Source organism: Pocillopora damicornis, chromosome 7 (assembly GCF_964200805.1).
Source record: "Pocillopora damicornis chromosome 7, jaPocDami1.2, whole genome shotgun sequence".
Classification (NCBI taxonomy): domain Eukaryota; kingdom Metazoa; phylum Cnidaria; class Anthozoa; order Scleractinia; family Pocilloporidae; genus Pocillopora; species Pocillopora damicornis.
In genome coordinates, this window is record NC_142676.1 from 13,402,942 (window position 1) to 13,429,348 (window position 26,407).

General features: G+C 37.6%; 1 protein-coding gene, 1 long non-coding RNA gene and 1 pseudogene across 3 annotated transcripts; 2 read left to right on the top strand and 1 right to left on the bottom strand.

Moving 5' to 3' along the window:
* Positions 1-3,088: 3,088 nt before the first annotated feature.
* LOC149042679 (uncharacterized) lies at positions 3,089-4,498 on the bottom strand (annotated as a pseudogene).
* Positions 4,499-6,532: 2,034 nt separating this feature from the next.
* On the top strand, positions 6,533-8,314 carry LOC149042680 (uncharacterized). Its single transcript, XR_016188265.1, has 2 exons — positions 6,533-6,720; positions 6,946-8,314. It is a non-coding gene; the product is annotated as an uncharacterized LOC149042680 (long non-coding RNA).
* Positions 8,315-16,399: 8,085 nt separating this feature from the next.
* LOC113682175 (putative E3 ubiquitin-protein ligase UBR7) lies at positions 16,400-24,504 on the top strand. Of its 2 annotated transcripts, XM_089212721.1 has the most exons (12): positions 16,550-16,758; positions 17,555-17,688; positions 18,254-18,314; positions 18,838-18,945; positions 19,346-19,441; positions 19,900-19,953; positions 20,373-20,475; positions 20,794-20,978; positions 22,215-22,460; positions 22,558-22,723; positions 23,659-23,720; positions 24,126-24,504. In XM_089212721.1, exons 1-12 carry the CDS (start codon positions 16,630-16,632, stop codon positions 24,225-24,227), a joined length of 1,446 nt encoding a protein of 481 aa, XP_089068847.1. In that variant the 5' UTR covers positions 16,550-16,629; the 3' UTR covers positions 24,228-24,504. The 2 variants fall into 2 exon arrangements, with proteins under 2 accessions (XP_027055128.2, XP_089068847.1); XM_027199327.2 differs by lacking the exon at positions 18,838-18,945 and having other exon boundaries at positions 16,400-16,758.
* Positions 24,505-26,407: the final 1,903 nt, after the last annotated feature.

Sequence of the window (26,407 nt, forward strand, 5' to 3'; positions counted from 1 at the left end):
TCCTTACGAGAGCTCAGACATCGCCAGAGAATCGAACTCGTGATGTACGATCATTCTTAGCCGCAGGCCGGAAAAGATATCTGTGACAGGATTCTGTGTCAGATAAAAGCGTCAATCAGGAGATACTGCAACGAAAGCCATGATGCTGTTTCTGCCAAAGACATCCACACCGCACTGAAAGAGAGACCGGTCAGGAGAACGACGGCGTCAGTGTGCATAGTCCAGGAACAGAACTCAACACTAGAAATTAACAAGATTGCCAATTTCAGCAACTTACACAACTTTGAGTTTACACAGGGGGGCCTGCGCCTGGAAGGTTTATACAATGGAATTAAAATTGCTATTTGTCCACAGAAAAAGACGGATCTCATGGAGGAGATTCCATTCTTCCCCACTACTGCTCGACGAATTACATCAGCAGGAGAAAGCAATGATGGCTATGACGTTAGTTCCTATCAATGTCCTGAGCCTGGTTGCGATGAAGATTTTAAGATTTTATGAACTTGCTAGCCTGTTCATCATGTAAGTCCTGTGCCTGTGTGCATGACTGAAAGTCTCTTTGACAAAGTGAAGAGGGAGTCGGTTCATCAATTTCAGTCATTATCATTAGGGTGAAAGTTCGACTGAACTGGTTGCAGTGGCCACAGAACCCTTGACAAGTGCTTTACAGCTTCCCATCGGATAGGATCTCCATAAGAGAAGTGCAAGTATACAGCTTTCGCAAAACGTTTGGCAGTACTTGGCACAGAAATTTAACATTGGACGAGCCACTGACAGAAGACAAGACCCAGAGCAAGCAATAAAGGACATGCGAACTGCTTGCACCATAGATAGAGAGAGAATAGAGAGAATGTTCGATGGAACTGAGTGGTTATCCAACATACAGATTCAGGGTTTCTTCTCAAGATTGTGCCTTAAAAAGCGATCTAAAATCTAACAAGAAACGGATGATACCACAGACGCAGACGAGCAGGACGACGATCTGATAGAGGCACCCGCGTCTAATGTAGACGAAGAGTGTTCGAGAGAGGCCAGGAACACAGTAATGGATGAGATAGGACTGAAACACCCAATCATGTTTGATGTCTATGATGTGTGCTCGTTGGCAAGAGAGGGAAGGTTGCCTAGCCTCAAAGTCAAGATACTAAGAGACATGTACAAACATTTTGGGCTTGCATTTTGAATGCGAGATACAAAGGTAGCACTTCTTGCAAAAATGGAGGAAATGATTTCGGAATGGAGTTGCTATGCAGTCTAATTATGACGTCCACCTGTTATGCGAATCAATGTGGTCTAAAAGCTCTGTCCTACTATCTTTTCAACTTAAAATAGTTAAAATCTAAGATTTATTGAGCTACTTATATAAAACGGTCGGAGTTTGCTCAATGAACTAATTTGCATAATCGGCTGTCCCGCTAGCCAAAATTAATAAGTGCAAGATGTTTTTATATTTTTTTGCAGCCAAACATCTTATTAGAAGAAATCTAGCGGAGTTTTCAATGGTTGGGTCTGAACTTGAGCAATATCAACCAAGAAAGAAAGAGTACTTTTGACTAATTTCAGAAAGCTGTCTAATGAGTGTTTTTAAATAAATTATGACGAACCACTGAAAAAACGAATATCAAAATTGAAATGCTTTTTATACACCTAACATATCACACAGTTTAAAAATACAAAGATTTTTTGCTGCATGCGGTGTGATACGAGGACCGAGCTATTCAACTTTTGAAATTTTCAATGTCGCAAGAGGTCAAAAAAAGGCCTTTTGCAGCTTTGACTTTTGAGAGCTCTAAAAATTTTATTTTAACGTATTTCCAGAAACTAATGTGGTTTTATTTAATTGCTACCAAAGATAGTTTATTGGGCAAGGTTTAAGGGGAAACTTTTTTCCGATGCGAAATGCCTTGGACCGCTCTTACAGAGATCGTCACTTATCAAGTTAATCAACTCTGAAAATACCTTTTAAAAGCGGCTGTCACTAAAAGTGGGACGGGGACGTGGGGACTGGGACCCGGAGACGTAGGACCCGGGGACGTGGAACCCGGAGACGTGGGACCCGGGGATGTGGGACTTGGAGACGTGGGACCCGGAGACGTGAGACCCGGGGATGTGGGACCCGGGGACGTGGGACCCGGGGAAGTGATAAACAAACCTGATTTTTACGCCGAGTTTGTAAAGTATAATTTTCGGTGGTCTCGAGAAAGTTGTAATATGCTGGAGAGCTTGTCAGTAGTAGCCGATAATTTCCAGCGTCCATAGTTCGGCCGCATATATTTGCTTGCCTGTTTGACCGTGAGAACTCTGGGTACAAAATAGTTTCAACGCTGGGGGGTTTAAACATCGTGGGCAGCCATGGAGGACTTTCCTGGTAACTAACTGAGTTTTCTACTAATTTCTTTCTACTTTTCTACTAATTCTTTTAAACATCCGTGCCTTATCCTTGCTGATTTCGACGCTGATGTTTACCTCAGGAAAACTGTTGTCCGAAAATGTACATTTCTTTCATTTTCATCTCTAGAATGTGCACATAATTCACGTAATGATCTCAAGCTGGAAAGAGAGTGGGAACCGGAGAAAAGTACGTGTGAAGAATCCGACGAAAGGTACAAAAATTACTCTTTATAGCTTTCACATTTCATTAGGAACTGTAATTGATCGTTATTACTAAAGCAAATTGAGCATTATTAAGATGTGCACTTTTTGTCTATGAATGCAATAAATCTACGATCTCAACACTTAAGTCATTTGTTTATTCTCACTTGAAATGAAACCAACATTAATGCTTTGCAGAAGACTAATCTCACAAGGCTTAAAACATCATTAAATCACTAAGATAAGTTGTGCATGCCAGCTAAAAACACAACTTAAACTAGATTTTTATACTAATGATATTGTGTTCTGTCCATTTACCTTAACACCGTTTTCTATCCTTTCCGAGTGAATAGAGCTCGAGATTAAGCATGACGTTATCCCCTTCCGCCAAAGGCAAAAATTCCATTTTTGTCATCAGGTATTTGTAAAACGAAAATAAGTGTTGTAAAGGTATCATTTTCTTCCTACTTTTTTGAGAGAATTATTGAAGAATTAAATGACAAAGTAACGAAATCAACGACGTGAAACGCTCGCCGCCGTGAAACGTCATGCTAAAAATTCCTCTTTTATCGGTCACTGTTAGTAATGCATAAATTAACAGGAAAAAGTCACGTCTTGTGATATGATAATGATAAATGTTACAGAAACCGCATTTGTCCCTCTCTGACACAAGCTAAATTTAAATGAAAGTAAACACCCTGTTCCTTCCCTACTCTCAGAATTCCTGTTTTGTCTTTCCAGGAACGACACTCTCTGTGCGTAATAGCAATGTCATCTGGAGGAGGAAAGAGGCCACCATCTGCCATGCGTGCGAACCGTCTTGCTACATCCTGTGCAAGTTGTCAGGCGGGGTTGATCGGAAAGGAAGACAAGAGAGAATGGATTGACACTTCCACCACTAACTTCATGTTGTCCATTTCTTCGAATAATCGTTAGTTTGACAGGTTGTTGGACATCCGCAGTACTTTGCAGCCTGTCCACGTGTTCAGTTACAAAGCTTTCTGCCCTCTTAGACTTTTTGCCTCTCTTCCTTTGGTGAGGCTTTTTTCCTACGTTGCCAACGTCAAGGCCGTAAGTGGACATTTTTGGCCTCTTTTGTCTGCATAGCATTTTTCTTGTGCCATTGTAGAAGACCGCAGAGGCTTGAGTGGTTGAAAGCTGGACACATATCATCGCAACCAAATTTCCCGTTCTTGTATTCTGTCACCACATGTGGTTTTGGCGACGTTTCCGATGCTACCAGTACAGTGTCGTCGTGTCGGAAGCCATCTTTAACTCTTTTCATTTGCAGCAGCCTCCGTGCTTTGGCAAAGTGATTGGACAAAATACTCTCTGGGATGCAAGTAATGTCAGACGGTTTATACGATATTGACAATGTAGATGGTGTTTACGACAGTGGGTCACTCTCCTTGGCCTTGTTGGTGTAAGCCCTCCTCTCGGCGGGGTTCATTTTTCTCCACCTTTCTGGGGATATCTTGAGGTGGCTGTACTCATTTGTCAGTCTGCATTCACCCTGATCTAGAATTGCTCCTTCCAACAGTGCATCCTGTTTCTTTACGAGCTCGTGGCTTTTGGAAATGACGGTTACCAAACTGACACGCTTGTACTCAGTCTTCAGCTTTAGAAGGTGGTTTTCTGCTTCGTTGTCATTAATGGAATACAACGAGTCTCCTAGTCCAGCCTTCTGGCGGAGGGGCTTAAGCATAGAAGTTATGATCGTGTCAGCGACATTTCCCACAAACCAGTCATAGAGTGCTGGTTCTTGGTTGGTGATTCCCCTTTCGTGGTCATTCCAAACTTTTTCCAGAGAGCATAATGTTGCGTAAAAATCATCTGCTTCATTGGAAACTACAATTCCGTGGTTTGAGGTGGCAGCGACACTTTTTCCAAATATGTCACAGAGGAATTAATTTTGATCCCTTCCAAGGATACCCAGACCAGATATCTTCATCTCGATGTTCTTTCGAAGATGGATAACGCATCTATGATGGTCAGCCTCCGGAAACTCTTCTCTAAATGCGTTGGATAAGGCACGTTCGCTATCCGTCCCAAACGCCTTGAGTTGCACAGTGTGTGGATTGCGCCGCTTCATCGCTGAACCTAGATACCTGTAATATACATACATACAAATACTTTATTTTAAGCTCGAAATTCAGTGTAGCCGTAGAGCTAATATCTTCGAGAAAAAAACTAAAATGAAATAAAAATATGCTATCTTACAATTTCAATATTATTTATAAACTATATACAACTAAATGCTAAGAGGGAAAACTAAGAGGGAAACATAACTTGTAAATCTACTGTGGAAAAGCTTCATATCTAAGGATCTCCTGCTTGAATTCTAGAAAATTTAATTTTCTGTAAGTGTCTGGAAGAGAGTTCCATATTTTGCTAGCTAAGTATGAAAAAGAGTGCAGACCGTATGTCATTGTTTTTGGGTTGGGAAGGGACATGATATGATTTCCGCGCAAATTGTAGGATGAAGACCGTACGGTGAACATATCTTTTAAATAACCTGGATAATTCTTAAAGAATATACTCATATATAACGTGATCATGAAGTTCTGGAGGCGTCTAATGAATAGAGATTTTAAGTTGACTTTGCTTAGTAAAATGTCATATGGAGAGATGTAGTCCTGTAGTATAAACCTAAGAATGCGCTTATTTAGATTATCTACTTTGTCGGCATTGCGCGCACCACAGAAATGCCAAACAGAAAAACAGTAGTAAAAATGCGGCAAAATAAAGGCTTTATAAAGCTTCAATAGCGTCTCCTTATTAATAAGTTTCCGAAATCTAAGCATTACGTTAAATTGATTATTTATTTTCTTACAGATAACTGATACGTGATTATCAAAAGAAAGCCTATTATCTATTGTCATTCCAAATATATCTATCGAGTTATTTACTGGGAAACAAAAATTGTGCTCAGTTTTTCCCAGGATTAGAGCTTGGTGCTTTTCTCGTTAACAATCATGCCATTGTTTTTATACCACTGATTTGCGACATTAACTTCTTGACAAATGCACTTTTCCAGTGCAAATGGGTCTAGGTTAGATGAGTAATTCTGATGGTCGTCTGCGTATGCGTTTAGTTTTGCATATTTCACATGCTGAAACAAGTCATTAACTAGACCCTGTGAGCAGGGTAACTGGGATACCTGGATGGTACTGGATCCTTGGAATCAAGTGTAGTGATACTACGGGTGTCGGACTAGTCTACTGAAATAGTGCGCTCAAGTCTGGCCAAGGGCATACACCTATTTCAAAACATAGGCATGCTATGCGTGCAAGAGTTCCTTTTTTGTAGGGTGGGTGGATTACTTGAAACATTGTGAGTGATGTCTACATTCTTACGAAAGGAGAGAAGAATATTAATGTGCGAAAGAATGAAAATGTAGAATTACCTCACTCACAGGTATTTTGTGGTAGATTATGTGTGTTTTGCGAATAAATGTAACCAAAATTAAACTGTATTGGTGCCACAGATACCTGTTACTACAAAATGCAGACAGCAGACTGCAGACTGGATACAAAATATAGACTGCAGAGTGGGTACAAAATGCAGACTAAGAATCTGAAGAGTTTTTACGTCTGGTATATAAGAACATGTCATCTTACCAACATGATCTCGAGACCGAAATAACGATTATCGTTATTTCTAAATTGGCACCAAATTTATGGATATAGTATGGATATAGTAATTTCGTGGCACTCTTTACCAATGCTCTTTACACGTGTTAAATAAAGAGAAGGACTCGGTTCCACTGTCTTACAACATTCAAGATGGCGGAGGAAAGGGGTAAATGTGCGTTCAGTTGTGATCAGCATGATCTCGACACCAAAATAACGATTACTGTTATTTCTAAATTGGCCCTGAAATAACGAATATCATAATTTCAGTGCATGTCTGAGACCTTCGGGCTCGAAGCTTGGGAACTAGTATTCAGGGAAAGATAAAATGGCGGCTTACGGCGGCGAAGGAAATCTCAGTAGTTTAATATTTAGCGTGAAAAGGCTTGGGTGTTGTGATCTGGTTCTCAAGTAAAACCTACCACCTTTTGAACAACAAGAAAAAAAAGAAACGGTGGTAAAAAGCAGCAAGTTTCGAAGTCTAAACGAAAGATGGGTAAGCTGAGTTTCAGTCAAATATCATGACATTTGGGATGTAATTTCGATACCGAATAAATAGTTCTACATGGTTACACACGCATAGGATTCTGTTGTGTTCACGTGAAGGCCATTTCAGCCATTCCTGCCACTTGTAAGTGGTAGGAAATAAAAGACATGTATAGTTGTTTCGTATTGAAGCCCTGTGAAATCACAAATTTGATTTATTTCTTCTTTGTTTTAGTTGGTCATTATCCATTACTTTTGGAAGTCGATGCTGATGAGAAAGAAAAAATGTTTATGATTATTTCTTCTCTCGAACATTTTACTATTTAGGTACCAAATAATCTTGATACTGAAGATCATTGCATCCATTATGAAAAAATTACCCTTGATTGCTTTGTCAACTGGAATGTATAATGTAATATACCTTGTGATTTGTGGGATTTTCACAAGTAAACTAGAAATACTTGAAGAGGGTAATGATGTACTTAATGCAGAGCATTTGGTACAAAGTCTGCTTTGCTGTAATCCACCTGAAGGTGCTTTTTATATGCTAGTAAGACTTGCACAGCCCAGTCAAAATGTTTTTGAGTAGTAGAAAAGCTGGCCAAACCTCTTCCTGAAAAGGAGTCTGAAAAATGTGAAGTTAGTGGAAGGTACTTCATTGTAGGCGGCCAAATTGTAAGCTGCCAGCCCATTTTGAGTGAGCAGTAAAACTCAAGATTGCCTATTTTAGCTAATTTTATTGAGAACCAAATTCCCAGCAATGGGCACAATTTTACTGGGCTATTTGTTATTTAACTACTTAGTAATATTCTTATTAAAATTTACTGCATTCCTTTCTAATAATTTGCTGCTGATTGTATGCTGTATATAGCTTATGATTTGTGTGATTTTCACAAATAAATTAGAAATATCTGAAGATGGTAATGATGTACTAGATAATGTACTTGATGCAAAGCTATTTTGGTGCAAAGTGTGTGCCTTGTCCGTAGGTGATTTTGCATGCTAATAAGACTTGTAATTCAAATAATACACATCAGCTGGAGTGGGAATATTAAAAGAAAAATAATAATATTTAGCTATACCAAGTTCTGGTTTTATGTCCAAATTAAGCACTTAGTTGAAGATCACTGCACTGCTCAGGTCCAGAAGGCTGAAAGAGTACTGTCTGCTGTTAGTTTGATTTTTGTCATTTCTATTGATTTATTTTATTTATCAATGTTTCTTTGAATTGTAATTCATTGATCTCTTTCAATAGTGCAGGTTCGCTCATGTAACCTAATCTCCCACTTATGTATGTATGTATGGATGAGCTCAGTCGAAATGTTTTTGAGTGGAAGGCAAGCTGGTGATAGTAATAGGCTGCAGAGGCTGAACCTTGTCTTGAATGGAAGTGTGAAAAGTGTGAAGTTAGCGGCAGCTATATTGTGGCAGGCAGCCAAATTGTCGGCTGTGGCACATTTTGACTGGGCTGATTGTGTGTAGTATATATGTGCACTTCTTTTAGGGTGTTAAACAGGTTAAAGTACCAAGAAATCCTCTGTGATAACTTGATAATTCAAGATGTAAAAATTTTAAATAATAAGGTAAAGCTTGATCATTCTTAAGAGTTTCCATTTGTTCTGGAAATTTGGGGGAGGGTCAGGGGAGCATTATTTATACATAAATAATGTACATAAAAAGTAAAAAAAAAGGACCAAGGTAAAATCCCAATTTGTTTTAAGAGTTAATTTTATTAAGAGAAAACCCTGGATATAGCTTGGGATTTGTGTGATTTTCAAAAATTGTTAGGAACCTTGTTAATTTTCAGCTTTAAGAACACAAGTACATAATCTTTAGTGCAGCCCTCTTTTCTCCCCGCCATTATTCTAATTTTTTTTATCAAGTTTCCTTTTTCTTGTGTTCAATTAATTTATTGTCTTTACAGGTGAAATTTTAATATCTGCTAGCACAATTATCTCTGCTAAGAGTGTCTACCATCACTCTTGCCGGTCTCAAGCCCAAAACGCTGCAAACTAGCTGAAACTACATGTATTTCGTAAAATTGCAATGACATCTATCTTAAAAACACCAAAATCCGGCAGAACGCACGAGTTTTTGCCAAATTTTACGCAAAAGTTGACAAAAGCGCTCAATTCGACCTGAAAAACACTTTTTTTTTTTTTTTTGCAAAAATCAGCCTATTTTACATTCAAAAGCACGATGTCTTTAACAAAATAGGGATACAATCCATGTGAAAACACTTATTCCAGCTAAAACGCAGTGTTCTCAGTAAAATTTGGGGAAAAAACGCGTAAAAACCGTCAGAAAAACGACAAATTGGGCTGATTTTACCCACTTTTTGTGTAAATAGCTGCCAAAACCCTCAAAACTAGCTGGAACTACATGTTTTTCACAAGATCGCCATAAAATCTTGAAACGTTGCTTTAGGGACCTTTATGCCTCCAAAACGAGTTTTTACTTTAAAAAAAATGGAATGAACAAAGATGTTAAAGGGGAAAAAGCTGTGAGAAAGGAGAAGTTTAGTGTTGCTGTTTGATATGCCGCCCAGATATATCCATTTTGTTAATTTAACGCCTTTAGCCGTGGGCAGAAGTTTTTCTCTAGACTAAGAGGACCCTCCCTATGTTGACGAACCTCAATAATTCGTTGATTTTACTGTTTTTACACAGATTTGATTTTAACCATATTCGCCAAAATAACTGCCAAAACACGGCAAACCAGTATCTCGGCCAAGAGCGATATTGGCCATTTCACACATCCTTATTAGATATGAATTTTATTAAAGATTGTCATTCTAGCATATGTTGGCTAGTTACCACAGCTTTCTTGATTTTCATGGGAAAGTGGCATTGGTTGGTACCATGACCAATCTCCTCGACTTTCCCATGATTTTCATAGGATGTTAGCGACCCATACTTCGAACCTCAGTTGTTTTTTTTTTTTTTTTTACATTGGCGCGAGTTTCACAACTTTCTTGTGGTTTGGCATTGACTCAGAGTTGGGCTTATTTTTATGGCTAATCCATCGGCGACTTTCTCATGATTTTCTTGGGTTCTCAACAGTGACACGCACTTTGGAACCATAATTTTATAAACATGTCAACACTGGCAAATACTGCTAAAATCTACACTCTACTAAACTCCATGTACCACAATATCCACACAACTGCGTGTGCCTACTTGAAAATCCTAACCCTAACCCTAAAACTATCCAGTTAGCCTAGTATTTTATTGCTGGTTTGAGTGACTAAACTGGCTCAAATGATCCAGCTGCTTAAAAATCTAAGCACAGAGTAAGTTTAAAAGATTCAATTTTGTAAGGTTTCGAAACAGTTCCAAAATTAACATGCACATAACTCAGTGTAAAACATCGAAGCTTCTAGGACTTCTTATGATTCCTACGAACGTACACACCTAATGCACGTCAATTTGCCTTTGTTGTCCTCGAACGATCACGTCTTCATGGTAACGTGGTGTAAGAACTGTACAGCACTTTATAAATATATGTTTTACTTGACGGTAAAAGTTTGAATCCGTACAAGGAAACGTAACGGAAACAGGCGATGATAATATTCCGTTGACAGAAATGCAACGGAAACGTGTCGTCATATTTCCGTTCAGGAATCATAACGGAAACATAACAGGTCCAAGGAAGAAGTGAATGATGTGGAAACATAGAGTTTCATTTTTCCGAATTACGGAATCATGCTATTTCGTCCTGTGCTCACTCTAACTCTGTGCTATCCTAAACCTAACCCAAACCCCAAACCAATCCTAAGCTATGGTAAAGGGTTTAAGTCAGGGTTGAGGATAGGGTTAGGGCAGGAGCCCATTACCTGGTTAGGGTTAGAGTTTGGGTTGCTTCGGGTCAGAGGGGTTTAGTGTTACAATCAGGGTTAGGGCTAGGGTAAAATTATGCTTAGAGTTAGCGGGGTTTAGTGTTAGAATTAGGGTTAAGGCTAGGACGAGGCTATGCTTAGGGTTGGCGTTAATATTTTTCTACAAGCATTCAATTGCAGGGTTTTTGGTATTGTGTTTGTAAATTTCAGCAACTACTTGAAAGTTTACTGAAAAACAAACGATAGGCCGACTGGTACACTTACAGGATAGATAGAGAAGGTTGGGGTTAGGGTTGGGGTTAGGGTTAGGGTTAGGGTTAGGGTTAGGGTTAGGGCTAGGGTTAGGGTTAGGGTTAGGGTTAGGTCTAGGTTAAGGGCTATAGGTTAGGGTTTAGGGTTTAGGGTTAGGTTTTAGGGTTATGGCGTGGGGCTAGGGTTAGGGTTAGGGTTTAGGCTTAGTGTTGAACCACTGTAATATGCTGGATCTTTTTAACTAATGTTACCATCCTTACCTGAATTATTTGAACCAATTTCACTGGTTACACATGCATTATCCAGTTAGACCATTTCAACTGGTTGGATTATTTAAACCAGTTTGTCCATTTTTAACTCGTGAATTGCGCGCATGCGCAAGAGCGAGTTATAGATACCATGTGGGGAATGGCATTCGCTCGCTCGCTCGCTCGCTCGCTCGATTGGTCGATTCCTGTAAACTTTTTTTAGATTTTAGGCTTTTGAGTGCATTTGATAGTTTTTAGCGAGCAGTAAACAGAAGAAATGGCGACCTTTGTTGCTAAGAATAGTGGTGGGGTGAAAAAGAAGGCAATGATAATCTTAAAAGAGTTTTTTTTTCGTTTTAGTTTCAACAAGCGGCGCCAGCGACTGGCAGGCATGCAAGGATTTACACTGAAATAACAGAGCAACCTTCGTTTTTCATAAAATTGTAATTTACAATCCTTGAACTCGAAAAAAATCCGAAGATTCATTGAAAATATTACTTACTGCGAAGCGCTCGAAGTTTACAGATGTTCAAAAGCTTTTTCTGTTATGGCGTGAGATTGAGGACAAAATTGATCATTACGTTTCGTCGGGTGTGCTTTTCCTGTGTGAAGCAACAAAAGATGCCGGCGACTGACGAAATTACAAGTTAACACGAAAATCAGATAACACCTAAACAAACAATTTTAGCTACCGATTTTCAGTGAATTTTTAAAGAACAATTTTCTTTTAAGTTTCAAGACAATTTGAAGATTCAACATACATACAACGTACTAAAATGCAAAAGTTACACACCACAAAATTGATAAATAGGCCTGAAATGAAATTCTATCTTGTTATTGATTATACGTTGCCTAGCACGTGACTTAAATCTACCCAGGCGGAGATCCAAAATGACGGTGGCAGGCTTGGCTTAGTTATATCACTCAAAACTCGTTCCAGTTTGTCTGATTTGATAAAGAGGGAATCGTTAATGTTTTCATTAAGACAGTATTGCCTTGATTTTCTAATATTTACAACGAAAGAGAGTAAATTTCACTTTTCACCCACATTTACTTCCAACCTTTTCTTTTGAACCAGAAACAAAAATGATAGACGTTTAAAACACATGACATCATCCACCTTGTCAAATGTAATAGCATGATCATTTCAATTGTAATGCCTTCTTATCCCAACGTTACTTTATTTCTTTGCTACATTAGCGAACACTAAACTTCTGCTCGTACTCTAGATATGACAATCAACCACAAAATTCCCTAAACCAGATAACATTAAACATCATGTGTCAAAATCATGTGTCAATTCACGAGTTTGCTCACAGAGCACTTTGATAGATATTGGCATCATTTTATCAAGTTGGATCATGTTAACCAGTCGCACCATTTTACTAAGTGAGATCGTTTCTTCCGATTGGACCATGTCACGTAATTAAAATCTTTTCACCGTTTGAACCATTTTATCTTGTTTTGGCTGGTTGGACCATGTTAACCAGTTGCATCATTTTGACTGGAGTGAAAAGTTCCGTTCTTAACCCGAGCCCTAACCCTAACCCTCGCAGCTAGAGTTAAGGCTTGGGTAGGGTGGGATTATGATTAGGCTGAGGGTCACAATTTTTTCTGAAAACATCCAATTTTTTTTTTGGTATTGTGTTTGGCTCTAAACTTTAACAACTACTTGAAAGTTTGCTTGAAATCAAAATATACCATTTTTTGCCAAAATAACTGCCAAAATGCGCAATTCGGGCCTTTTTATCAATTTACACTTGGTTTAAGCTTGGTTTTTGTGTTTTCCCACAGACTCTTAAACTATTTTGCTGAGAACATTTTTTGCAGCGTTTTTAAAACTGAAATAAGCTTATTTTTGCAAAGAAAAACAAACGTGTTTTTCAGTCGAATTTAGTGTTTTTGTCAACTTTAGCGAAAAATTTTGCAAAAATCGTACATTTCTGCCGTATTTTGGAGTTTTTTTTCGTCGCGATCTTGTGAAAAACATGTAGTTTCAAGCTAGTTTTCAGTGTTTTGGCAGTTATCTTGGCAAAAAATGGGTAAGTCAGCGCAATTGTTTTTTTTTTTGGTTTTTAAGGTTTTGTTTGCCCAAATTTTACTGAGAACACTGTGTGTTAGCTTGTCTCCATTGTTTTTTCGCAGATTCTATCGCTGTTTTGCTGAAAACATAACGTTTAAGCTTGTTTGCATCGTTTTTGGTCGTGAAATAAGCTAATTTTTGCAAAAGGAAAATAAACCTGTTTTTCAGCCCAAATTGACATAAAGGATACAGAAGAACATTTACTTATTGCCTTTTTTTTTTTTGTCCTTACTCATGAAGTTGATTTTGGCATTTCAAACAAAAACCCTGCTAGAGCATTAATTGAATGACATATCATGCACTTATTTGAAGAAAAATACCTTTTTATTTTTTTTTTAAGGACTGCTGGATATAACCTGTACAACCAAGATGAATTTACATTCATTATTTGTCATAACTTACACTAAATTAGAAATTCAAGTATGAAATGAGGGTACTAGCCCTTTAATAGTGTTCAAAATTTCCATATGCAGGGGTACTTGTGGCTACTGGAGAAGAATCAGTCTTTAACCCTTTACCCCCCCCCCAAGGGAGATAATAAGTACAGATATCCTCTTCCCTAGGGGCAACTAGCTCAAAAGTGAGTGATCTCAAGGGCCCTCCAAAAACGTTTTCTACAGCAATAACTAAGTTCTACAGAAGCACACTATGCAGACAAAAGGTGTAAGAGAATCAATGAATTCTTTAATTCTTGGTCCCTCCCAGGCCAACCTATTGTACAAATCTCATGACATCTGTTCCAGTTTCATCAGTCAATTTTTCAAGCTTCAAGCTTTTCCTGCAATTATGTACTTGTTCTTGAAGCTGAAAATTAACAAGGTTCCTGTAAATTAAGTTTACATAACAACCTAACAATTTGTGAAAATCACACAAATCCCAAGCTATATCCAGAATTATGCTCTTAATAAAATAAACTTTTAAAGCAAATTGGGATTTTGCCCTAGTTCTTTTTATTTTTTTGTTACTTTTTAAATACATTTGTATAAATAATGCTCCCCTAACTCTCCCCAAAACTTTTAGAACAGATGCAAACTCTTAAGAATTATCAAGCTTTACCTTATTATTAAAAGTTTTTACATCTTAGACTACCAAGTTATCACAGAGGTTTTTTTCGGTACTTTGACCTGTTTAACACCTAAAAAGAAGAACACATACATAACACACACAATCAGCCAGGTCAAAATGTGCTGCAGCCAACAATTTGGCCACCTACAATGAAATAGCTGCCAATTTCACACATGTCAGACTTCTATTCAGGACAAGATTTGGCCTCTGCTGCCTATTACTATTGCCAGCTTGCCTGCCACTCAAAATTTCAACTGAGATTGTACATACATACATGTGGGATTAGGTTACACGAGCGAACCTGCACTATTGAAAGAGGTCAATGAATTATAACTCAAAGAAACATTGATAAATAAAATAAATCAATAGAAATGACAAAAATTAAACTAACAGCAGACAGCACTTTTTTGGCCTTTGGGGCCTGATCAGTGCAGTGATCTTCAACTAAGTGCTTAATTTGGACATAAAACCAAAACTTGTTATGGTTAAATATTATTATTTTTCTTCCAATATTCCCATTCCAGCTGATGTATATTATTTGAATAACAAATCTTATTAGCATGTTAAAATCACCTGAGGACAAGGCATACACTTTGTGCCAAAATTGCTTTGCATCAAGTACGTTATCTAGTACATCATTACCATCTTCAGGTATTTCTAATTTACTCTTGAAAATCACACAAATCATAAGCTATATACAGCATACAATTGGCAGCAAATTATTAAAAAGGAATGCAGTAATCTTTAATAATAAGAGTAGCTAAATAACAAATAGCCTAGTCAAAATGTGCCGGTAACCAGGGATTTGGCTTTCCACACAGAACATTTGTTAGGCGTCTAGTCTGGACAAGGTTTGGTCTCTACCTTCTGTTACTATAGCCAGCTTGCCTACTTCTAAAAAACGTTTTGACTAAGCTGAAAAAAATGTTTGAGAGAAAAATGGCCACAACAAGCCCACTTACTGCAAAATAAGAAACATAAAAGTGACACTTCAAATTAATACAGAATATAAGCCTTGCAGGATTTGGCTCTCAATAAAATTAGTTAAAATAGCCGATCTTGAGTTTAACTACTCACTCAAAATGGGCTGACAGCCTGCAATTTGGCCACCTACAATGAAGTATCTTCCACTGACTTCACACCTTTCAGACTGCTTTTCAGGATGAGGTTTGGCCTCTGCTGCCTATAATTACAACAGCCAGCTTGACTACTACTAAAGAACATTTTGACTGGGCTGTGCAAGTGTTACTAGCATATAAAAAGCACCTTCAGGTAGATTACAGCAAAGCAGACTTTGTACCAAAACACTTTGCATTAAGTACATCATTACCCTCTACAGGTATTTCTAGTTTACATGTGAAAATCCCACAAATCTCAAGGTATATTACATCATACATGTTGACAAAGCAATCAGGGGTACATTTTTCATAATAGGATGCAATGGTCTTCAATATCAAGATTATTTGGTACCTAAATAGTAAAATGTTCGAGAGAAGAAATAATCATAAACATTTTTTCTTTCTCATTAGCATCGACTTCCAAAAGTAATGGATAATGACCACCTAAAACAAAGAAGAAATAAATCAAATTTGTGATTTCACAGGGCTTCAATACGAAACAACTATACATGTCTTTTATTTCCTACCACTTACAAGTGGCAGGAATGGCTGAAATGGCCTTCACGTGAACACAACAGAATCCTATGCGTGCGTAACCATGTAGAACTATTTATTCGGTATCGAAATTACATCCCAAATGTCATGATATTTGACTGAAACTCAGCTTACCCATCTTTCGTTTAGACTTCGAAACTTGCTGCTTTTTACCACCGTTTCTTTTTTTTCTTGTTGTTCAAAAGGTGGTAGGTTTTACTTGAGAACCAGATCACAACACCCAAGCCTTTTCACGCTAAATATTAAACTACTGAGATTTCCTTCGCCGCCGTAAGCCGCCATTTTATCTTTCCCTGAATACTAGTTCCCAAGCTTCGAGCCCGAAGGTCTCAGACATGCACTGAAATTATGATATTCGTTATTTCAGGGCCAATTTAGAAATAACGGTAATCGTTATTTTGGTGTCGAGATCATGCTGATCACAACTGAACGCACATTTACCCCTTTCCTCCGCCATCTTGAATGTTGTAAGACAGTGGAACCGAGTCCTTCTCTTTATTTAACACGTGTAAAGAGCATTGGTAAAGAGTGCCACGAAATTACTATATCCATACTATATCCATAAATTTGGTGCCAATTTAGAAATAACGATAATCGTTATTTCGGTCTCGAGATCATGTTGGGAACGTTCTCCTCCTCCGTTGTAATAGTCCGAGAGAGATTGGTATTAGAATATGTGACGTAGTATCATGTGACGAAGCAATCGAATGTTCCCGCCATTTTGTTATTATTAGTGTTCTGATGTTTCCGTGTGGAAAAAATGGAGGCTGGAGTGCTTGAGGATGAAGTTGTGTCGATGGTAGACGTTCTGGATGAAGATAACGAACTAGAGGAGGAAGCAAGAGCTGTTTTAGGGGACAGCGACGACAAAAACTGCACTTATCTTTCCGTAAGTTCTGTTTGTGTTGAAATGATCAAAGCCAAGGTTTGTAATATTTTTGGGTGCGATAGGTTTCCCTCTGATAGAGTAAATACAGAGGTTTACAAAACCTTTGACAAAATATCAAAATATCGGCCTCTTTGATACTATTTCCTTCGCGTTGAGATCAAAGTCAGTGGAAAGTTTTCTGGGATAACCTGATATATTTTTAGACCACACATGTAGTATGAAAGCTGACATCTATTGATCGTGGCCAATTCAACACTCTAAAAAAGAAAGGTGAATTCTATGGGATGTTTTCAACTTTTACAGCGTTAAAGAAAATTTTGTTGTTCATTAAGGGTATTTTAATGGTAATTGAACTGAGTAGAGTGCGATTTGGTCCTTCCAAGCTCTTCGGTATTCCTTCGGTCTACTAAATCTCCTTTCAAACTCAACATTTAGATAAAGGTTGGTTAAATGGAAGAAGATTTAATTTTCAACGCGATTTACAAAATATGGCTAAATACTTCTCTAGTAAATCGAAGAGCTCGTGTATGCTTAAATCGTGGTGATACAAACAACTGCTAATAAACTTAAAAGTACACGGTTACATTTTGCTCTGAAGTTTTTTTAATTCACCGTGTTTTCAATACATCCTCAGAAATAAAAGATCAATTTTGTTTGGAAATTTCTATCAGTCTGAATTCTACTTCTTTAACTAGAAGGTTTCAAAAATGCAATTTTTGACCTTAGAAATGGGGAGTCAACTTGTACACGGGTAAATACGGCAGTATACATACATGTATATCCCTATTATTTGCAGGGGTACGTGAAGAGGCAAGCTCTCTATGCCTGTTCAACATGTTCTCCACCAGATAAAGAGCCCGCTGGAATATGTCTGGCTTGTACCTTGGCTTGTCACGATGGACATGTTCTGTATGAGCTCTACACCAAAAGGTAGTTAGTAAAATTTACCATAATATTCCTCACAGAATATTTATACAGTAAAGGTTCTCAGTGAGAATCTGAGTTCGTGTAGATGGCAAAATTGATGAAGGAAGCAGGGGATGGATAACTTGTTCGGTAAGCATGACCTCTGAGGGGGGTCTAGATACATGAGAAATTCCTTGTAAAATTCCTGAAATTCCTTCCTTCTTCCAGCTAAGCAATTTTTGATAAACTTCACATCTTTAAACATAAACTGAAGAAGATGCTTTCATTGTAAGTGGATAGTTAAGGAAAATACATCTTCCTATACGCCATAAAGAAATGAATTCGTCCAATGTAGCCTACAAAGTGCGCTAATCGGATTAGCATTAGCATTCATCGCATATCAAATACCGATTACGCAGTTGGTTGCAAAGACTTCATCTTACCAGTAAGCAACAAGAGATTATTGTACTTTCAGAAGTTAGTTGTTACTTGGCACAAAAAAAATATACAGGTAATCATTATTTTTAATAAATGAGTAAATCGAATGACAATAACAATCAACCTACTGATATACCCTGAACTTTTTCAGAAATTTTCAGTGTGACTGTGGAAATAAGAAGTTTGGCGGGTTCAAGTGCAAGTTGTACTCAGTAAGTTGTTGACAGCTGATGCACTTCTGGTGTAACCACACCTTGAACATCTAATCTTACTAGGCATTGAAAGGCATGCACATGCTGAAGTCTCAAAATTTCATGATATCACAAAAGTGCAAAAAAGGAAATAAGTGTTTTTCTAGTGTTTCCTTGAAGGCTTTGGTTGAAATTTGCAAAATTTTGTTTGAAATTTTACACAGCTATGTAAATAGGCAGAAAATTTAAGAAAACTGGTTGTCTAAATGATTTGGTGTTGCCTTGGCATCAGTCTATGATGCACCCATATGACCTAAAAAGAAATCCTGGGTGCATGATTATTGTTAACTTTCACTGCAATTGCCAGGAACACAAAACCTAATGTTAAACAAATAGTTTGTTCAAAGCTCTTCATCCATCAAAAGTTGCATATATTTTAGCTACTTTAGAGAGCCACCTTGATTAGGTGTGTTAAGAAGTTTTACATATCTGCAAGAAAAGGGAGACAAAATTTAACCCTAAAAAATGCCTTACTGCTATTCAGGTAGTGCTTGATTACCACTTGAGAAGCCCACCATCCGCAATTTTGCAAGACACTCAATTTAAAGAAGCAAACAAAACCCAAGTCAACTATTTGAAAACTCTGGGCAAAGTAAATGTTTTTCGTTAACCATGTGATTAGTCATTTATTCATAGTTTTGTTTAGATCATTTTGTATTAATCATTGCCATTTTGAGAAGCCTGTTTTATCAAGTAAACTTAATGTTATGCCATAACATCTCAAACATGTGGAAGGAAATTTTTGATGATATGCACTACTGCCTGAAACCATAGGAAGATTGCTCTTGTGTTTGGTTTGTGAACAGTGATGAAATGATGGCTTTTTGTCACTGCTGCAAACAAACAAAGCAAAAGACAAAGCCCAGACAGAAAGGGAGCAAATTACTGGGAGTTTGTGCTCTAATGGTTATTTTGCAGAATAAAACATTTACACATGTGTCTTGTGATTGTTTGTTAGGTCTTACTTGTTGTTCACATTCTTATTATTCAAGGAAAAAGGACCAGAGAATTCTATGAACAAATACAATCAAAATTTCAGAGGAGTTTACTGCACCTGTCACAGACCATATCCTGATCTGGAGGATGAGGTACAACTTTATACTTGGGTTTGCTCATGCTGATATTCCAGAAATATGATCCATTTGAGATAAGCATTTTAGGAATTGTCCTGTAAGCTTTATGTACTAGGTCACTGACTCAGTTTGCTTATAGAGGGTTTTTAAAGATGTATGTGTTGAAGGGGTACATAGTATGTTTTTCTATTTTTCTCCAACCTTCTTCCTGCACTAACACTACAGGGTGGATACTTTATTTGGAGCAACCTACCTATACTCATGAGAGATAAGACACTATTAGTACCTTAGGTCTTTGATTCCAAATGTATACATGTAACCCAAATTTTTTTTTATATGATGTCTGATGGAATTTATGATTCTTTTTTTTTTTCTTTTTTTGTTTTCTTTCAAAAACCCTTGTAACACCAGTGTAAAGGTTTTGATTTTTTCTTAATTAGTTTAAAATTTCTTTTGATATATGTCAATTACAGATTGAAGATGAAATGATTCAATGTATCATTTGTGAGGACTGGTACCACTCAAGGGTGAGTGACACAGAGAGTCCCTCAATCTAAAAAATTAGCTGTTCCTACAGAGGAAATTATCCTGAAAAATGAGACACTCACTCGTTCAGCATTTGACATGACAAAAATTAGTATATTATCAGCACAAACTATTTCCCATCATAAATTTTAGTCATGCCAAACCAAGAATTTTTTTAGGGAAACTGAAAACCTATTATTTGATACACCCAAACAGAGGTCAGGGTTAAAATTATGGAGAGGTTTGAATGTCTTTGACCAGTGAAACAATAGGCTCCAGTATCCATTCCTTGGATACTGGAAGCACATGGGACCTCTAAGTTGGGTGAATGATGACTTAGATATCTTATGGTAAGGGAATAGTCTAGTTCTGTACTTTCACTTCTAATTTTAGAGTGTTTCACATCTGTGTTGTTTTTCAGCACTTGGGAAGCCTTCCACCAACAGGAGGTGAATTTCAAGAGATGGTATGCGATGATTGCATGACAAAATGCAGCTTCCTTCAAGCTTATATCTCTCTCTCAGGTGAATTGTAGCCACTGATTGTTTTTATTCCTGTTTTATCTTTTTGGCTTAGTGGCTTACTTAACAACGCATTTGACATTAGAAATAAATAATAAAATCAGGTTTATATAGTTTAGAAGTGATTTAAATGCCTTTCAGTTAAAGGCTTTAGTATTCTTTTCTCAGTCAGAGCAGAAAATGTGTCTGGTGATGTGACCATTTTTCCTCATATGCCATTGCATACGCTTATACACGCATGACAAGAATTGATTTGCACCCAGTGAATTAATATGAACATAATGCTGAGTAGCATTTCTTAACTTCCTGATATGATGATAGTGCCACAACAGCAGTCTTCAATTGGCCCCAATCAACAAGTGGATATTAAGCAGGAAACAAAAAGTAAACTTGATATCGAAAAGCTAAGTGACTCAGGTAGAGGAGACAAATTGGTGAGTGAGAAAGGATATCATGATTCCATGGGCAGTGGCGAAAGAAGTGGCCATCAGGATTGCTCCAGGCTGGTAAGAGAGTTTATCACAGTCAAATTATCCTGATTACACTACTGTTCAGTACTACATATAAAAACCACATTCTTGTTCATAGTTTGGGTTAAAATCCAGAATGCAACTTCCATATCAAACCATCTTCAAATGTTTTGATAACGAGATAAGAAGACCCATTGAGGTTATGATACAGTAGTTGAACCATGTATACATACTGATCTTGATCCATTGAGGCAATAGAAAAAGTTGCATTGAAAGAATGAAGGTGGAATTTTTAAACATAATTGTTTCTAAGCAAGCTCAATGCTTTGTCTGTTACTTCACCCATCCTCAATACAAAGCTACAATTGGATCAGTAGCACAGACTGAAGGTTCTGGTCTATAGTGTCGCATTCGAGTGTGCATTAAAACTTGTCTTCCTTGTGTTCCATTTTGTGTGAGTCACTAACAAGTCAGATGAGAGGAAAAACAACTCTTATTTTGAACTATTAGAATCAATGTTTGTTGATTTTTCCGTGTTTGAAAATCAACTTTCACAGTGATTTGCCTTTCATTTTACATTTAACCCTTTACACCCTAACATTAGTATACATATTCTCCTCACTCTTCTTTGTACATTTTCTAAGGTGCTGACAAGGAGAATTTGTTTGCCAATCAAAGGGTTCCTTCCCTGGTGTCCACTTCCTTTATTCTTATGACCTTAATGTGCGATTCAGGAGTGAATTGCAGGAAGAAATTAGATGTTAGCCACTCTTAGGGTTTAATGGGTTAAGAGACAGTTGATCTGAATTGTGGAAAATACAGTTGCCTAACGTTGTACATTGTCTAGTGACAAGTGAGAACACAACCATTTCTGTAACATGTTTTCTGGGCTAAAGGGAATAGAATAATCAATAGATTTCCCTGTACTGCCAATCTTCTAATAAAATTATGATCCAACAGAGAACGTAAAAACTGTGCTTGGTATTCTCCAGAAGATTCTGGTTTAGAAATTCTCTTGACACTAATTTCTTTGGAGGGGTTAGAAAATACAGATTTTGAACGGTAGAAAGTTCAGGAGTGTTCTTTTAAGGGAGGTTAGGTGTCCTTCTTTTCAGTGGAGGTGTCTGTTATGATATAATTAACTGCATAACTACTTTAGTTCTCTCTTTCAGAGTATCATCGTGTTAGATTCAGATATTTAAGGTATATAGTAAAACTCTTGGCAATAAATGTATTTTCAATGTTGAATCAGTGATTTATTCTTTGTTGTAGGATACATCCCAAACACCTCACTCTGATTCTCAAAAGCCAAATCGCTCAGGCAAATCAGACATAGTAACGACTGTGGAAAAAGCGAAAAAATCCGCTGCAGATGACTGTAATGCCTCAAAACTTGAAAACTCTACGGCAGATTGCAAGCTTGTTCAGCTTCAAGCAAGTGTGACAACAGTCGAAAACAGAGCAGCCTATTGGCATACTGGGTGGCGGTCTAACTTATGCAAGTGTGATAAGTGTGTGGTAAGGATGTTATTGAATGAAATAATTCTACACCCTAGCTGTCAAAATTCACAGTTTTTTTACTTGGCAAATTAGAGTATGACAATTTAGCTTATAGTCCCTTTATAGATCATTGGATGTATTGTATCTGACTGATGAATCTGACACAATGGTTGCCTATGAGCAGAGAGGCAGGGAGAAGATATCCAGTGTTTCATCATATGAGAGTGGCATGCAGGCGCTACAGAACATGGCGCGTATTCCACAAGTGGAGGTCATGCATGGTGTGTGGATAAAAATCTTGAATTGAAATTAAGTAGTACAACTATATTATGATGTTTTATTATTATATGTACCAGCAATGATGTATTCAATGCAAACCTCAATGCGATTGAGAGTGGTAAGACCAAAATTAACATTAATTTTAAATACCACGCTAGACTATAGTTCCACGAGTATAATTATTTTTTTCAAAAAGTGTATGTGTTGTCGCGGTTCGTTTACTACCATTTTCTAACTACTATGAACATCCTGGCTGCGTATTGACACGCTTGAAAACTTAAAGATTGTCTTGACAAAACGTCACGTTTTACCACCGGCTCAAATTGTAAAATATGATCGGCCAAAAAAATCGCAAGATCACCTCCATCTCCGGTCACCGAAATAATGGAAGATTTTACCACAAACGTGAACCTGCCCCTTGCTGTTGACATTCATTGCACATAATTGATCGACATTTTTAAAACCTGTTTCAAGTGTAAAAACGCATAGCGCGGTCAAAACTGGACACATGTGAAAATGCGAGGGCTTCGGGGTCTTCGTTTGTCACGTTTCTCCGTGTCTCGCCGTCTTCATTTTCGCGGCCTTTTTTATTACTTCTCATATGGGTGTCTGTTTCATACAGGTTTTGCTTTATACCTAATAATACTGTAAACCAAGTGCTGTGATATTCAATATCTATGCTGCTTGGGTTTGCTTTACTGCACTTTTCTTTTAGTCAAGATAACTTGCACTATCCTTCAAACCAATGAGACGTAATACTTACTACGAAACACTTCTCGATCCCTCTAGTTTCAGGACGTTCAAGGCAGTTTCCCGTTTTACTCTGATCTCCTATTTGTTCCTTGTTTTAGTTTCATTCCATGTGATTGTGATGCTAGACTACTAGGTCTTCATGTCTTTCGTAGTTCTTTACTTACACTGGTTCGTCTGTTTGTAGGTTACAATGATATGAAAAACGAGCTGACAGAGTATCTTAGAGGGTTTGTGGAACAAGGAAAGGTAATCTACAAGTAGAGAAGTAACCGACACTCACGTACGCAAAGACATAATACTGAAACGAAACTGATGGCTTTTGACATAGACTTTATTGAAATGGAATGGTTATGTTGAGGATTGCTTTGCGGTATTTTGAAATTACTTACGTATTTGTAATAGGTATACTAGTATTTTGTAACAAAACCGACCTATGAATTTTGTATTAAGGGTTGCAGCATTTTGAACTAATCGTCGGTCTACGCAATTTATGACAACACCTCAACGCAAATTGTAATAATAAATATCAACTTGTCACAAAGATGAATAAAACGACGCGCTTGCCTGTCCGAAGGTGTACCGTGCCACCTTAAAGTGAACACTGTATTAAAGCTGAAGTATTTTTCTTGTTTCTCTTTTTCGTATCGGCAGGTTGTGAAAGAGGAAGACATCAGAAACTTTTTTGACACACTTCAGTCTCGTAAGAGACAACGAGTCGGGAGTGAAGATTCTATTCAGTACAGATGTCGCTAATAAAACAGCAAAACACATACTGCTATAATTGAATGAGGCGACACAGAATTACGGCATGCACAAGATTAAGAGTTAGTGATACACTTAGGCTTACCTCTCACTAAAATACCTTGTAAACAGGCAATACTGTCAACTGTTAATGAATTTTTCTGATAGTTTCAAACGTTACTTACAATAGCCGTAAGGTGATGTGTCTTATTGTGTAACGAAGTTGTAGTTTAAAGTACATCGAAATTCATGCTAAGTACTGAATTAAAATGGTTTTTGCGGCACCTTCTAGCAAGCGACTTGTTTTGGTTGCGTTGTAATTATCAGGTGCTGAGATTGTCCGATGAACCCCTATAATACCTCTCAACTCAAGAAGGAGAAAAACGAGCTCTGCAAGACTCCTAACAGGACCAACAGAGCCGGGGATGGAAAACGCCTTTTCCAGAACTTGATTTCACTTAGAAGCGGGAATATGTGTCCAAAACCCCGGGCCTTGTAACTGAGATAAATTCACCACGATATTAGACTATGGTTTTTAACAAAGAGCAACTGAAAAAGCGCCTGAACTTAACATGATCGGTTCCCCTAAAAAAAAAAAGACAACAATCAAACAAAACAAATTAAGCTTAGTTGTAAACAGTGTTTTGACGCAGGCATTGTTTCATTTCTTCAAACCTCAAAATCCTTACCCAGCTGAAGTTGTGTATAACTATGCTCACAGCCGTATATTTTTAGCCAGTGCGTAGTCCATTCAACACAATCAATTCGCATTTCACCTCGTGACACATACCTCAATAAAGAACATCGAGTAAACCGGGCAAGTGTCTATTTAAGACTTGTTCCGGTTTTATTGTTACAACGATGTTTTCCCAAGATAATGTCACTTTTGAAACCTAACTTACAGCTAAAAAGTCTAGTAACTAATATTTTCTTCTCGATGCGTAAGCGGACAAATTCTACAAATTCCAATCTGATTGGTTCCGAGAGTGGGCTGTATTTTCCCATCCGACCCGCTTCCAGCGGGCGGTATCATAACCCTTGCTTGTTGAGTTGCAGAGTACATCCCTAGTTTCGTTGCAAATTTTCATAAATACATATTCTTTTGCCGGCTGGGAAGCATTTTTAAGCAAAAACTTCAATCACGACCTTAAAGCGAAATACAGCTTGTTAATTCTCTCCTCTCTCTCCATCTCTCTCTTCCGCAGATTGAAAGTAGGGCACTTTTGGTAATCTCAAGTCTCCCGAGCATATCTTATTCAGAAATGATTACTTCAGCGATTTTTTAGTTTGGCACGAATGTCTGTCGATTACTTTATAATCGTAGAAAATTTTAGAGCGCAGCAGTATATTTTCAATTTTTTACAATTTTTAAGCGCGTTCAAGGGTACGTAAATGCCCTATGCCATGGAATCATAATTTTATTGCCCTGAAAGTCAAATTTTTCGTGGTTTGCTGGGTATCCATTTCATTTAGCATATTTTGGTCATTCCCTCACTTTCCACCAGTTAGCTCGTCCCTGAAAATGCGAGCTAAAGAAATGACCTCGGAGTGTATGGTTCGTCATCGACCTGTCAGGTCTTCGAAACGACGTAAAATTACAAAAGCTACTTTTGAGCGGCGAAGCTTATTTCGTGTCTCAAACACAGCTTTAGCGATTAAAACTATACCTGCGTGCAATACAGTGTTTTTGCTTTATATTGACCAAAAAAGTTTCAAGAAACTGTCTTTTCGTTTGTGAATTATGTCATTTCAAAAAACAGCGATTGATTTGGCATTTATGTAACGTGCCGCTTTACATAAATGTCCTTTTTCGAAACTAAACTTTAAATTTAAAAGTTTCTTATCTTCCGAAGCCCTTTGATAAACTTCACATCTTTAAACATAAACTGAAGAAGATGCTTTCATTGTAAGTGGATAGTTAAGGAAAATACATCTTCCTAGACGCCATAAAGAAATGAATTCGTCCAATGTAGCCTACAAAGTGCGCTAATCGGATTAGCATTAGCATTCATCGCATATCAAATCCCGATTACGCAGTTGGTTGCAAAGACTTCATCTTACCAGTAAACATGTTTTCAGCGGTAAAAAAAGCAAGATACTTTCTGATTTACATGAATCACTATTTACTCTTATGGGTCATACCCGAAGGGAGTAGGTAAGGGTGGGGTGGGAAATGGGGTTGTTGGCAAGAA

Bases quoted from the DNA above. Each gene is read 5' to 3' on its own strand.
- LOC113682175 (XM_089212721.1), top strand. From the start codon at position 16,630: ATGGAGGCTGGAGTGCTTGAGGATGAAGTTGTGTCGATGGTAGACGTT. The intron at 19,954-20,372 runs GTGAGTGACACA...GTTGTTTTTCAG, and splicing joins AGGACTGGTACCACTCAAGG to CACTTGGGAAGCCTTCCACC. The intron at 23,721-24,125 runs GTAATCTACAAG...TCGTATCGGCAG, and splicing joins GGTTTGTGGAACAAGGAAAG to GTTGTGAAAGAGGAAGACAT.